The following is a 13,730-nucleotide window of genomic DNA, read 5'->3' on the forward strand; positions in this document are numbered from 1 at the left end:
CCCCCCTTTGATTTCCCTCCGGTCTCCTCCGCTGATTCACTGCCCTCCTCTTCCCACCACATCCCAGCCATGACCCTGGTTCTGCAGCTGCTGCCGCTGCTGCTGCTGTCGAGGGCCCTGGGGGATCCAGGGGGTAAGCCATCCCAGTAAAGTTGCAATGGCGGGAGGAAAGACTGAGGCGGGAGGAAGGGGCAACAGGAGGGTGAGATGTATATGGGAAGATCCAGGATGGCAAGACAGCATGGGAGAGCCATCAGACTAAGTGGGAGGGTCGTGTTGCCCTATAGTCTTGCCTTAACCATCGCCTCTGGCCTCCCATAGCTTCACTGAATGGCCACCCCGGGGACCGCGTGAATCTCTCCTGCATAGGGGTCTCGCAACCCACCCGTTGGGTCTGGGCACCTAGATTCCCGGCCTGCAAAGGCCTGTCCAAAGGACGCCGCCCGATCCTGTGGGCCTCACCGAGCGGGACCCCCACCGTGTCTCCCGCCCAGCCCTTTGCTGGCCGCATAAATGCCCTGGACCTTGGTATCCGGCGACTGGAGCTGCTCTTGAGTGCGGGGGATTCTGGCACCTTTATCTGCAAGGGTCGCCAAGAGGAGGAGAGCCGTACGGAGCTTCATGTGCTGGGAGACCGGGCCTACTGCAAAGCTCTGGGTAGGTCTATGCCTTCATGCGCAGGGGACCTAACTCTGACACACGCCCCCAGCAGGGAGAGAGGCCTCGGCTGGGGGTTCCTGGGGTGGGGCTGGGGAGGTGCGGTGCGGCTAGCGCTCTGTCCCCGCACCCTGACCTCGGCATCAACCACTCCCACCCCGCTTCCAACCATCCCCCAGGGTCGTCGTATTCCCAGATTCTGATCCCGCTGCTGGGCGCTGGGCTGGTGCTGGGCCTCGGAGTATTGGGCTGGGCCTGCTGGCGGCGCAGGTGAGCACAAGGGGCGGAGCCTGATTGAAAGGGTCTTGACCCGAGGAGCGAGGGGCAGGCCCAGAACTTTAGCAGACCAAAGCTAGATCAGGTGTGGTTTGGAGATGAGTGGGGGAGGTTAGAAGTGGGGGGCGAGGCCAAGGGCTGGTGGGTGGAGCCCTAGCTAAGGAGGCGAAGCTGGAGGCGGAGCAGGCTCCAAGCGTGGGTTGATATATCTGTGGGGGTTGAACTTACGTTGTTTTCCCCCAGTCAGAGCCTGAAACTGGCTGGGTCGTTGTTGGCGCGTGGGGGAGGGGTGTGGGGCGGTGCCCAGAACGAAGCAAGACAAGGTTAGTGCTTCTCAAAGACTCTTACCCATCCTTTATAGGCGCTCGCCCCCTCATCCGCCTGGACCAACCCCCAGATTTGGTGAGACTAACTCCCCAGCAGTTTTCCTTCTCTGCACATTCCCCACCCAGTACTTGAGTCTGAGCCCTTGCTGGGAGCAGACAAGTTGGTCACCTTCTCTCAATCCTTCAGCTCTGTCCCCCCCACATAGTTCCACTCGTGAAAGCAGAGCCCCAGAGGCCAGAAGAGGAGGAAGAGCCCAAGATGCCAGGGGACCTGGATCAGGAGCCGGTAAGGGCTTGGGAACGGGATGGGGGCTGGCCAGAATCCTTGAGTCTAGTGGACGGGGAGAGAGGCCTGGATACCCAGGGGAGTCAGACTTCTGAGACTCTCCTGCCTTCCTCCCCACCTTTCAGAGCCTGCTCTACGCAGACCTGGATCATATGGCCCTCAGAAGTTCCAGCCGACTGTCCCCAGTGGTCCCTGCTGATGCCTCCACCATCTATGCTGTTGTAGTTTGAAGGGAAGCCTTTACAGCAAACCTCACAAGCTGGGGGCTCCCAGATCTCCATTACACCCCTCCCCCTTCTTGGCCCTTCACCTGGCAAAGGAAAGCACCATGGGATAGAAATGAGCACTAGACTGGGAGTTGAGAGACCTAGGTTCCAGGCTATCTCTGCTGCTGATCTTGGTCCTTCCTTACCCCTGTCTCTCACACCCGTTTCCCCACCTTAAGACACCAGCAACTCCTAGATTGTTTTCCTATCTCTTCACTTCTCTTCACAGTCAAGCTCTTTGAACCAAGAGCCTACACCTGTCTCTTCCATTTTTTCCTTCACTCCTGCTACTCACCTGGTCTCCATGAGATTGCCAGTGATGTATTAATAGCCACACCCACTAGATGTTTTGTTAGCATTCATCTGGCTTGACCTTTGATTGCTCCATTTAAGCTCTGTTTTTCTTTAATGTTGGTGTCTTTCTCCTGGACTCCGTTTCCTTCCTCCCTATTCCCACAGTATTCCCCACCATTTCAGGTTTGTCTCTTTAATATCTGCTTTTCTCCCTCTTTTAGGATGCTGTCGTCCACAGCCAGTCCTTAGCCTTTACTTTAACTCTGCAAACAACACCCAGAATTCCTTCCATTTCCCATCTCTGATAGATTTCCAAACTATCCCTCAGACATCCCTGCCTGGCTGACCCTAGGCATTTTGCACACAGCGGGTCCAAAAGCCAATGCACTGTCATCTCCCAAGCCACTTATTTAATCCTCCCTCCCATGCATCTTCTCTTGATCAACCCTGTTGCCCAAGCCAGAAACTGGGAGTCATGTAACCTCCTTCCTCTCACTCCCATATGATAAACCAAGTCCTGTCTTTCTATTTTAATGTCGCTGTCAAATCCATACCCTTTTCATGTCCGGCACTGCCACCTGAGTATACTCTCTTCAGTTCCTCCCTGGATTTCCCATAGCCTCATCTCATTCTCCTGCCCTTGCTCTCCTCACTGAAACCAGAGTCTCCCCGAATGCTAACCTCCCGACCGCCTACGTTTCAGCTGTATTTCAGTTCTGGCCCTTAGCCTTGGTTTCAAGGTGCTACAGTACTTTACTTATTCTCCAGGCTTATCTCTGTCACTCGATGCCTGGAACATGACAGCCTTTGAGAATTTCTCCCCAGCCCACAAATATGCCCATGCCCAGTGCAGTTCCTTCTTCCTGGGTTACCCTTTGTCTCCTTCTCACCATGCGCCTGGCTAATTCTTATTTATCCTCAGGACTCAGTTCAAATGTAGTCTTTTCTGGGAAGCTATTTCTGACCCTCTTGGCCCACTCCTGCATATACTTTGATGCTCTCTGGAGCCCCTTATTTCTCTCACAGCAACAGCCTCCTGTGAATTGTTCCATTACAACCTGTATTTCAATTTATAAGAAATTTTCATGTACTGTGAGTTCCCTGATATCAGGAGACTGAGCCTTTTTCTCTCACTGCTAAGCCTCGGTAAATGAGTGAAAATGAATGTCCCTGGAAATGTCATTTCCTCCTATTAGCTCGGGGATGGGCCGTTGATCTCCAAGTCTCTGAATCATCTGACATTTAGATAAATTCAGTGAGTGACTCACTCATATTTTCTCTTCTCTGCCCTGTACATGCTCCCCACAAGAGAAATTCTTTCCTGTCCATCTTGTACCCAAGCCCCCACAATAGGGCTGGACAATGAGTCAGTGTGTGCAGAGTGAAGGTTTGATGAATGAAGGAGGTCTCCTCCCCAGCACTAATCCCAACCTGGGGTTTCAGCCCTGCCCTTGTCCTTCTGCTCCAGTAAGACACCAGTCGCAGTCCAGTCTAAAAGGTCAGTTCTATTTTATTAGTTCTTGAGGAGACGACTCACCCAGTGGCCTCTGTCCTTTTTCTCACTCTGCCCTCCTCTATATGGGGCCCTCTCCCCACTACTGCCTAATCACCATCCTCTAACTTTCCTTCCCCTTCTACTCCTATGCCATTCTACCCCTGGTCAGCCAGAACCCGCAGGCTGGGCTCTCAGTTGTGGGGGCGTGTGCTGAGCACCAGGCAGAGGGAACTGAGCCCAGCGCCGGCCTTCTCCAGTTCTGAACAGGACACAGGTACGAGGGTGACGTCAGAGAGCTTCTGCAGTGCCTGCAGGGAGGACAGCGTGTGGGGAGAAGGGAGTGAGTCCCCAGGACCCACAGGCGGGGCCCCCTTTCAGCTAGCTCACAGTGGCCCCACTTGGGCTTCTAGAAAAGGCACCCCTTCTTCCTCCCACAAGGAAGGCCTGAGCCCCATTTCTCTGGTTGGGGGGTGGTGGTGGAGCTCCTGCCTTCTCTCACCTCTTGGCTGTTGGGCAGGTCCCCGCCTCCCCGGTGCAGGAGGAAAGGGGGCAGGCCGGGCTGCCCAGGACGCAGAAAGAGACAGTCAGCTGCTGCGTCATCCGGGAGGGTCAGGGAGGCATAGGGGTGATCAGTCAACACTGCCATTGCCTTGGGGGAGAAGAGACAGGAAACTCGCAAGACTCAGCCTCTCCACAACTGAGTCTTGCTGCCCTACCACCGCTAAGGGCGGGGGACAGAGTCAAATTATTGTGGAATAATAATAACAGCAATCACATGTCAGTTACTATGTGTCAGACACTGAGTGCTTTAATTATCTTTGCTAATTTCCACCTCGGACTCACAGGCAGTTCTTTCCACCTGCTATCCACTTCTCTGCTACTCCAGACCCCACCTGTCGATCCTATCCATCCTTCAAGACACAGATTAGGTGCCCTTCAATGGCACCCCACTCCAGTACTCTTGCCTGGAAAATCCCATGGACGGAGAAGCCTGGTAGGCTGCAGTCCATGGGGTCGCTAAGAGTCAGACATGACTGAGCAACTTCACTTTCACTTTTCACTTTCATGCATCGGAGAAGGAAATGGCAACCCACTCCAGTGTTCTTGCCTGGAGAATCCCAGGGACGGGGGAGCCTGGTGAGCTGCCGTCTCTGGGGTCGCACAGAGTCGGACACGACTGAAGCGACTTAGCAGCAGCAGCAGCACAGAATTTCGTGAAACCCCGGAAGACGATGTTAATTGTCCCTGTTTCTCGGTGTTCCAGCTGCCTGTCCGGCTTATAGTAACTTGTTTTCTCACACAGATGGACAGCACAGTGAGGGTAGGAGTTGGAGCTAATTCTCAGAGCTGCCCTGCTCCCCGCGTCCTGGGCCTAGAGCCACGCCCACTGTCGTTGGCTGGCCCCCAACTTGCCCCACCCCAGCCCCGCCCCTTCTCACCCTGACAGCTTTTTGGGCAGCCTCGCTGGAACCCGCCACCACGGTGCGGGGTCCCCCCATACCGCAGAGGCCACGCAGGTGGGAGGTGCTTGTGACGGGCACCGTGGAGACGGCAAAGTCCTAGAGGGAACAAGGGGAAGTATTCAGTGACGGGGATAGCCTAAACACAGGCTACTCTCAGCCACTTCCTCCTCAGCCCCCTAGTCCCTCCCCTCTCCTCTCCGCCCAGGTCCCTGCGACCCCATCCACCCCCGACTCCCCCTACTCCCACCCCCGCTCCTAACCCGGAACGTGTCCGCCACGATCTCAGCTCCTCGGTGATTGGTCCACTTGGAGAGGCCTACGAAAAACTCCCGGCCTGAGCCCAGGGAGGTCGTCAAGGTATGAGGCACGAGTGAGTTGGAAACAAGGCTCGAAGTGGCCCATTCTCCCAAAGTCAGCCTCCCTGTACCAAGCCCCAGGGCGCAGGCACCCCAACCTCACCGGTGAACAGAACATCAGTGCCATCCAGCGTTGCGTTCTCGTCCCCCATCTCCACAATTCGGAGCCCCAGGTCCTGGAGGGCTTTGCGCACTCCATCGACCTTAGGGCAGAAGAGGGAGCGAAACAGATATTTCCACCCCCATTCTTCCCCAAAGCCCGGGATGTCCAGATCCTTCTTTCCCCGTATTCGAACCCGTGCCCAGGTGCTCACCTCCGGCCTGCGGGCGGGGCTCCAGGGCCGCGTGATTAGAGCCGTATCCCCTTGGATCACGGCGGTGTCACCGAGCAGCGGTCCCAGCGGCAGCGACTCTTCAGGAGGCAGTTCTACTAGTTGCAGCCCCAATCGCTGCCTCAGCTTACCCCCCAGCACCCCATGTTCCCTCTGAGCTTTGGCTAGGTCCAGAGCTGGGAGGCCAGCTGCTGCACCCTCCCCCGACGCCAGGCTCTCCGGGACCCCCCGGATCAGGGCATGGGAGCAGCGGCCCAGCCCCTCCCCTGGCGTCCCCATCCCATCCACACAGATGCCCCCTCCGGCTGCGCTGATTTCTTAGTTTTCTCTCTCTACTTCACCTGTCTGGGAGAAGAAACGGAAAGGGGGGAGGCAGAGAGAGAGACATGCAGAGAAGGGCGTAGGGGGATGGTTAAGAGCGCCTGGGTCTTCGTCTGCCTTCTCCGGGCGCCCCTCCCACTCCGCCCCACCCCCTCCAGACCTTCCTCTCCTGCGGACCTCATTCCACCCCGCACCCTCGCGGATCTGCTGCTTTAGTGGGGAGTCCGAGGAACAAGATCGGGACCCCTAATTTCCAAAACACCTGTTGCCCCTGCTTGGGGGTTTTTGAGAGGTCCCCGCCAGGCGCCCCTCTTGGCAGCCGCTAGGATGCGCTCACTCCCCAAAAATGCAGCGGCTCCGCCCCCTTAACCCTCAGCTGCTCGCTGCCTTAGGGACCCGAAGTGCGGCGAGGAATCCACAGGGGTGATGGGACAGGAGGACACAGCTTGGGGAGAGAGTTAGAGCCTGGGGGATGAAAGTCTTGGATGTCCGAACGAGAAAGGGAGAGAGGGTCAAGGAGAAGGGAATAGAGCCTAAGGAGTTAAACATCCTCTCTCCACCCCAGTCTCTCCGTCCCTAGCGCGACCCAGTGTAAACCAGACTCAGTCCCGGAGGACTGGGAGAGGTCTAAAACAAAATCCGAGGGGCGGGGAAATTGGGGGCGTGGTTCTGGGGAGCAGGCGCCACTCGGGGCGCCAGGACATGGTCCCCCAGTCTCCTGACCCATCTTCCCCAAAGTCCACCCCGACTCAGCTCCGCACCCAAATGTCGACCCTCCGCACTGTCCCGGCGCAAGCACGGGTCCAGCATTCCGGAACTCCGTTCTGCACACGGTCCAAGGGACACCTCCCACCCCAGACTCACCTCCAGCGGCCACCGCTGCTCTTGCCGCTCAGTGATCTCGGCTGGAGCCCCACCCCCCTGAGGACAGAGTTGGTGAAGAAGAGAGTCGTAGCCTTCAAGCGTCGGGGACCGGAGCTTTGGCTTTGAGGGGTCCCCGGGTAGGCGAGCTCAAGTACTACAGTGCGTCGGGGGCACGACGGTCTGGCGGCTCCAGGGCATTGTCTAAGCGGGACGGGGCGGGGCTCCTCGAGGCCACGCCCATTCCGCCCTGCTATGCCGCGCCCACTCCACCCCGACTGCGCGCCCCCCTTCTTGGAATTCCGCCCCGCCCCAAGATCGCTGCCCAGACCCACCCAGATCAGGCCAGCCCCGGCGGCTGGGCTGCAAATGCGGCATGGAGCCCAAGATAGCACTATCGTGGACCTACACATAAAAATGGCAGCCCATCACAAGCACTCCTTTTCTAAATTCCTGGTTTCTGCCAGGAGTTCAAGGTCATTGACCTACCCTTCTTGTTATTCACACTCCAAGCCCCAGCTTTGTATAAAAACACTAGATTGTCATTCTGTATTTTATTACTGAAATATTGTCCAACCCACCCCACAATAAAAATCTCTCGCAGCTCCCCCATCCTTGCTTCTCATCGTCCCCAGCAAGCCCTGCACAGGTGCTTCAGGTTTCTACGCCCACTGGTCATTTTGAGTGTATCCGTTGGGTAGCATGTGGAAACCACCCAGGGCCTTTGTGAAGAAAATGGAGGGGGGGTCAGGTGGCCCTAGGAAGGGCCTTATTTGAGGGCCTTGGCCACTTGCTCATAGGCCAGCTCGATTTCCTCATCATCTGGACAGGTGGAAGCAAACTCTTCCCTAGCATAGGCATTGCGCAGGTATCGATGTACTCCACGAAACACATCCGGAATGGAGAATCCCCGGTACTTCTTACATACCACCTAGGGGTTCGGGAAGGAGGACCAATAGGTTAGCCTCAGGAAAGTCACACCAGCTGCCATGCCCTTGGTCCTTCCCTTATCCCAAAGCCTACATGATAAAATCCAGGCATTTAAGCAAGTCCGCTACCTGGTTTCTTTTCTTATGACTCATCAGTTCAGTTCAGTCACTCAGTCCCGACTCTTAGTGACTCCATGGACTGTAGCACGCCAGGCCTCCCTGTCCATCACCAACTCCCTGAGTTTACCCAAACTCATAGCTATTGAGTTGGTGATGCCATCCAACCACCTTATCCTGTGTTGGTCCCCTTCTCCTCCTGCCTTCAATCTTTCCCAGCATCAGGATCTTTTCAAATAAGTCAGCTCTTTGTATCAGGTGGCCTAAGTATTGGAGTTTCAGCTTCAACATCAGTCCTTATGACTCATCTCCCACATAATCACCTGCAGTCATCTTAACTCTTGTCTGGTAAGGCCTTCACCCTTTCTCTCCACTTACTGAAATCCTGGCCATTTATAACCAGCCCCTTTCAGACCACCCCAGTCCATGGTGCTTGTTTTCTCGTCCTAATTTTGAGATATAATTCACAAACCATAAAGTTCTCTTAAATTTCCACAGCAATTTCTGTCTACTTGTCATTTGGCTTTTAATCATGTATTATTAACTTTCATGTGAAAGTTATTTTCTCAGCTAGATTTCAAATCCTTTGCAGGCAGGGACTTACCTGCAGCATGCCAAGATCAAAGGTCCCTCATGCTACAGCTAAGGCTCTGTGCAGCCAAATAAATAAATACAGAGATTTTCAATACACAGTTCTGCAGCAGACTGACACCGGGCCCACGTTTCACAAACTAAACCATAGCTTTGAGCTGTGACAAAAACAAGGGAACCAGCGCTTTTCATCTTCCACAAGAGGAAGTGGAGACTGAAACAACAGACTTAAAACTTTGATTTTAGGAAAAGCCTAGTCTGTCTGATCTGGGGATTTGGCAATGAAAGAGACAGGAAGAGCATTCTTGAAAGCACTACTGGGATGTGTTACTCTCAGTCTGTTTGCACCCACACCTTGCACGGTGGAATGTAATTAATTCTCCCAACCAGTGGTCTTGCCAGCAAAGATAGCAGAGAAGGAATAGGATGGTGTCTGCCATTGGAAACTACTCAGAAAGAAACCACCTTTGGAGTGGTTGTCATGGGAAGCCTGCATGGGAGCCCCTTAAAGAGTCATCCTACCTCCCACCTACTCCTCCCACAATCACTACTCACCTGTACTATGTGGAGCTTGGGCAACAGGTTGCAGTCAGCCAGAGTGAGCTCATTGCCATCCAGAAATTTCCTCTGAGAGATCCCCTCATCCTCAGCACTGGTCTCATCTACTTCATCTGGGAGGGGGGATGTCAGGTAATTGTCTAATACTTTCAGGGCTTTCAGGAGCCCCTTCTCCAGGTCTGTGCAAGAGAAGGGAGTTGGTAAGAATATCAGAAGATCGACATAGTCCAAGAAAGCCCATGGCGGGGATGAGGAAAGTCCAAAACAATAACAGCTAACACTAATGTGTTTCATTTTCTCTGTGCTCTTCTATGCAATTTACATACAAAAACTCATTTAATTCTCACATCAACCGGGGAAATAGGTATTGTTATCCTCATTTTATAGATCTGAAAATAGATTTCCAGAGAAGTGAAATGAATTCCTCAAAGGTTCACAGGTACTAGAATTTGTACTCAGGTCATCTGGATCTATAGAGTTGCTATTATTTTTTAATTTAAGTAAGGTTTGCAATATCAGCTCCATCTCCCTGATATCTGAATGTCCAGGTGTCCCTAATCCCTAGATCTTTTCCATTCCTCCTAGAACCCAGGCCTCTGACCCACAAGACTCACTGTCATTGAGTGCTGGGTTTGAATTCTTAATGTAGGCAGAGAATTTGGCAAATATGTCCAGCCCAGCTGTGTTGGATTCAGGGTTCAGAGCTGCCAGCTTGGGGTACCTAAAAGCCAATGGGAGAAACTGGATAAGATATCTTCCGAGGAGGAGCCTCAGCTCCCCTGCCCTAGCCCCACCACCATCTCTGTTTTTCATTTCTTCAACCCCTTTCCCAGAGTCTCCCAGCTCCCCCACTTCTCATTCCAAGTTCCCCTCTACCTGGGAGGGCACAGCACTGCCTCCAGAAATTCCTCAATCTTGTTGGTATCTGTGTGTACTTCGGTGCCATACAGCAGGAAAGGGAGCTGCCCTCCTGGGCACAGCTTCTGTACTGTCTCAGTCCGCCTGGAGGAGAGACCAGGCATAAGGACTGGTAAAGGGCGTTAGGGAGACCGAGAAAGGGGAGATGGAGGGAGGTGGTAGAGGGGCTCCAGATGGGGGCCGGGGGGGATGGTTCAGGAGGGAAGGACTCAGGTGAATGAGTGTACACCTGTGCACATAAGAGGTGTTTAGAGGAACAGAAGTGGGCCTACCTTTTGGTGTCAACAGTGGTGACATTGAAGGTGACTCCTTTGAGCCAGAGCACCATGAAGAGTCTCTGGGAGAAGGGGCAGTTTCCAATCTTGGCCCCATCACTGCCAGCCTGGAAAGGAAGCCCCAGCCCAAGGTTAGGCCTGGTGTACCCCACTCATCCTGAGGCCATTCTCTGCATCTCCTACTCCCAGACTTGGCTGCTTTCTGCCTAGTCATGACACATACTCAGTCTCACTGGTAAAAGCTCCCAACATAACTGGCTCTGCACTCTCTGGTCTGGGTCAAACCTAAGACAGATCATTACGAATATCTTCTGCAAAGGTAAGCTTCTGGTTTCCCAGAGAATTGAGGACAATGGGAGGAAGGCCCAGGGAATGGATTTTGGAGAATTTGGAGGATCTAGACCCTAGAGAGGGAAGACAAATGGGGGTGGGCGTAGTTACTTTTCTCCGTGCTATTCTAAGCATTCTACATGCCATAACTCATTTAATTCTCACATTGACCCATGAAATAGAGCCTAGAAAGGGGCTTTGTTGAAGCCAGCGGTGTGGGCTAGAGGCCTGGATTCCTGAAGGAAGTAGAGCCTGAACACAGGAGCGGTGGGGTGGGGGTTTGGAAGCAAGAGTTCTGATTCTCTATACACTACCCATGGCACCCCACTCCAGTACTCTTGCCTGGAAAATCCATGGACAGAGGAGCCTGGTAGGCTGCAGTCCATGGGGTCGCTAAGAGTCGAGCACGACTGAGCAACTTCACTTTCACTTTTCACTTTCATGCATTGGAGAAGGAAATGGCAACCCACTCCAGTGTTCTTGCCTGGAGAATTCCAGGGACGGGGGAGCCTGGTGGGCTGCCGTCTATGGGGTCGCACAGAGTCGGACGCGACTGAAGCGACTTAGCAGTAGCAGCATACACTACCCAAGCAGCTGGGTGGGGAGTCAAGGGGCTCAGAGCCTCACCCTCAAGGTGTGGAGGGCCTTGTAAGAGGGGGGCTGCTCTCTAATCCCTGACCTCATCCCCCAACAGACACCTCACCCTAGGCTGAGGGTGATTCATCTCACTGTGTCTTGGGTCTCAGCAGCTTCCTTCCTGGCAAGCAGTGGGGGCAGGGACCTGTGAGGCTGAGGCCTGGGCAGACAATGCCACCTCCCTCTTCCCTGGGCACTGCCAGGGGAGCAGGGGGAGTGTGTGTGTGTGGGGGGTCTCTCAAAGCAAGTCCCCTGGCTCCAGATAACCTTCCCCACGCAGGACCCAGGGCTGGAATCTCTGCAGCCCAGCCCCACCCAGGAGTAAAAATAGCCCCTGAGGCAAGAGTGAGAGTGAGGTGGAGACCACACCTAAGAGGCCGCCTGAGAAGCCCCGGCATAAAGGAGAGGGAGAAACGGGCTGGGACACACAAAGGCTGGGGGAACAAAAGAGGGGAAGTGGAGGGAAAGGAGGTAGCAAAGTGAAGGGTGGGGAGACTGCGAGCCGGGAGATAAAGACGGAGGGGGAGGTCGCTAAAGGGAGGGAGGAGCACAGAGAAGGGGTCTGGAGAGGCGAGAGAATGCAAGCCTAGTGCGGAAGGGAGCGCGGCTGAAGCGGCAGCCTGAGGTTTCGATATGCAAATACCTTGGGACCACCTCTCCTCATCAACACCCACAGAGTGGACAGAATTGGGACGGCTCTTTTTCTTTCGTTTCTATAACCCCCAAACTCTAAACGCCCTAGCCCAGCTCTCCTCCTGCTCTCTCTTCCCATCTACCCTCGTGGTGGCCACTGCTCAACTCTCATCTCCACGCCACCACCCTTTCTCTCGCTTCTCCAACACCCCAGGGACACTGGTTCTCGACCCCATCACCACTCTGAGCCAGCTTCTGGAACTCCATTCCCATTCTCCTGTCTCCTTCCACCCCACCAATTCTTCCCAGTTCACTTGGTGCCACTCCCAGACCTTCCTACCACACCCTCTTCCTTGAAACCTCCCCCGCCACACACACGTACACACACCCCCACACACACCCCTCCAAGTCTCCCCCACCATGCACCTCACCCTCTGATCTTTTTGTAGGGCCCTTATCCTGAAGTTTCCCTCGGTCCCACCCAAACCTTGTTAGGTTTCCGGCTTGTTTCCCTCGGTCCCACCCAAACCTTATTAGGTTTCGGGCTGGCCCCTTCTCTCTCTGTCCCCTATCGGCTGTTCCCTCACCCCCCACTCGGTCAATCTTCTAAACTCCTGGGAACCCTCCCTTTTCTCTATCTTCTTGTCCTTTAGGCTGCTGGAAACTTGCACTTTTACAAACTTTTCAGGGTTGAGCCTAGATTTCTCTAGGCGGGCACATTATCTTCGCTTCCCAACCCTCCCGCCACCTCCCTCCCCGCCGCCCCCCCTCCGCCCCCGCCAACACACACTAAAGATTGCACGTGGGGCTGGGGATGGGACTCAAAGAGGAAAGGGAGTGGGGAGTGGAGGCTGGAGCTGGGGAAAAGTGTGAGTTGCCTTCCAGGAACTTGGAGGGGGGCCGAGGAGGGAGAAGGTGTTCTTACCTTCACGAACAATTCGACCTGCGGTTGTTCTTCAGCCATGGTTGCGACGGGGACCAGGAAGCGGCCGTCGCTGGGGGAACTGGGAGGGGCCGGGCAGGGAAGGCGGTCTCACAGAAGAGATTCTTCCCCCTAGACCTAGGGCTGGCCCTTCAGCGCCACACGAGCCTGATCAGACCCACTCACTCCAGACGCGGCCTCTCCACCAGTCCGGCGTACTCCACACCCAGCGGCTCTAGCTCTACCCGCTCCCGGACTTGATCTGGGAGCTGACTCACGGACCGCCCCGCCCCGAACCTGGGGAGGGGACGGGCGGGGGGCGGGACTCGACGACCTAGGGATTGGGCCCGGAGGGTGAGCCTCGGGTCTCCCTGATGATGGGGGAGGGGGTTTGAGGCGTATCTCGGGAAAATCCCTTGTGTCCCTGCCAGTCTCCTTGATCACGGGACTTTTTTCTGCCTCAGTTTCCCTGCTTGCTTAATCAGAGGACACTCCCACTCCACCCTCACCCAAGAAAGCTGACACTGACTGCTTGAGCACGTCCCCGAGGGCCCAGAAAGGGAATTATAGAAGGGAAAAGTGGTCCTTTATTCCTTTCTCCAAGTTTCTTCCGGACTCCAATTCCCAATTCTGGGTTGCTAGGACTGTGGTCCACAAGAGGGACTTGGAAGGAGAAGCTGGGTTTGGAGGAAGAGAGTGGTGAAAAGTAGGGCAGAATTGGGTAGGGGAGATCACAGGCCCTGTGCTGGGGAAACAGGAAGCTGAGCCCAGCCAGGGGCCTCATCACTGGGAGAGGTCCTCTCCCATTCAGTAGCCTGTTCAGCTTTAATGCTTCCATTTCTGCCCCCCATCTGGAGCCCCTTCCTGTGCCTTTTGCCCTTTTCTCCC

General features: G+C 54.9%; 3 protein-coding genes across 6 annotated transcripts; 1 reads left to right on the top strand and 2 right to left on the bottom strand.

The window, feature by feature from the left end:
- MPIG6B (megakaryocyte and platelet inhibitory receptor G6b) lies at window positions 1-3,270 on the top strand. 3 transcript variants are annotated; one of them, XM_006041909.4, is made up of 6 exons: window positions 1-133; window positions 322-657; window positions 837-927; window positions 1,295-1,335; window positions 1,447-1,545; window positions 1,671-3,270. In XM_006041909.4, exons 1-6 carry the CDS (start codon window positions 70-72, stop codon window positions 1,742-1,744), a joined length of 705 nt encoding a protein of 234 aa, XP_006041971.3. In that variant the 5' UTR covers window positions 1-69; the 3' UTR covers window positions 1,745-3,270. The 3 variants fall into 3 exon arrangements, 2 of the variants coding, with proteins under 2 accessions (XP_006041971.3, XP_025123127.2); XM_025267342.3 differs by having other exon boundaries at window positions 3-133; window positions 1,466-1,545; XR_006544864.2 differs by lacking the exons at window positions 1-133; window positions 322-657; window positions 837-927; window positions 1,295-1,335 and adding an exon at window positions 1,114-1,256 and having other exon boundaries at window positions 1,671-1,803.
- Window positions 3,271-3,597: 327 nt separating this feature from the next.
- Window positions 3,598-7,166, bottom strand: DDAH2 (dimethylarginine dimethylaminohydrolase 2). Of its 2 annotated transcripts, none has more exons than XM_006041905.4 (7): window positions 6,937-7,166; window positions 5,734-6,096; window positions 5,523-5,622; window positions 5,324-5,397; window positions 5,040-5,159; window positions 4,100-4,249; window positions 3,598-3,908 (listed from the first exon to the last, which is right to left on the bottom strand). In XM_006041905.4, the coding sequence occupies exons 2-7, from the start codon at window positions 6,028-6,030 to the stop codon at window positions 3,792-3,794; spliced, it is 858 nt and encodes a 285-aa protein (XP_006041967.1). In that variant the 5' UTR covers window positions 6,031-6,096; window positions 6,937-7,166; the 3' UTR covers window positions 3,598-3,791. The 2 variants fall into 2 exon arrangements, with proteins under 2 accessions (XP_006041967.1, XP_006041968.1); XM_006041906.4 differs by lacking the exon at window positions 6,937-7,166 and adding an exon at window positions 6,233-6,902.
- Window positions 7,167-7,472: 306 nt separating this feature from the next.
- CLIC1 (chloride intracellular channel 1) lies at window positions 7,473-13,098 on the bottom strand. Its single transcript, XM_006041904.4, has 6 exons — window positions 12,846-13,098; window positions 10,319-10,428; window positions 10,005-10,130; window positions 9,743-9,849; window positions 9,126-9,307; window positions 7,473-7,864 (listed from the first exon to the last, which is right to left on the bottom strand). The coding sequence occupies exons 1-6, from the start codon at window positions 12,882-12,884 to the stop codon at window positions 7,703-7,705; spliced, it is 726 nt and encodes a 241-aa protein (XP_006041966.1). The 5' UTR covers window positions 12,885-13,098; the 3' UTR covers window positions 7,473-7,702.
- Between the last annotated feature and the right edge of the window lie 632 nt (window positions 13,099-13,730).

The sequence above is a fragment of the Bubalus bubalis genome, chromosome 2 (genome assembly GCF_019923935.1).
Source record: "Bubalus bubalis isolate 160015118507 breed Murrah chromosome 2, NDDB_SH_1, whole genome shotgun sequence".
In the NCBI taxonomy this organism is placed as follows: Eukaryota; Metazoa; Chordata; class Mammalia; order Artiodactyla; family Bovidae; genus Bubalus; species Bubalus bubalis.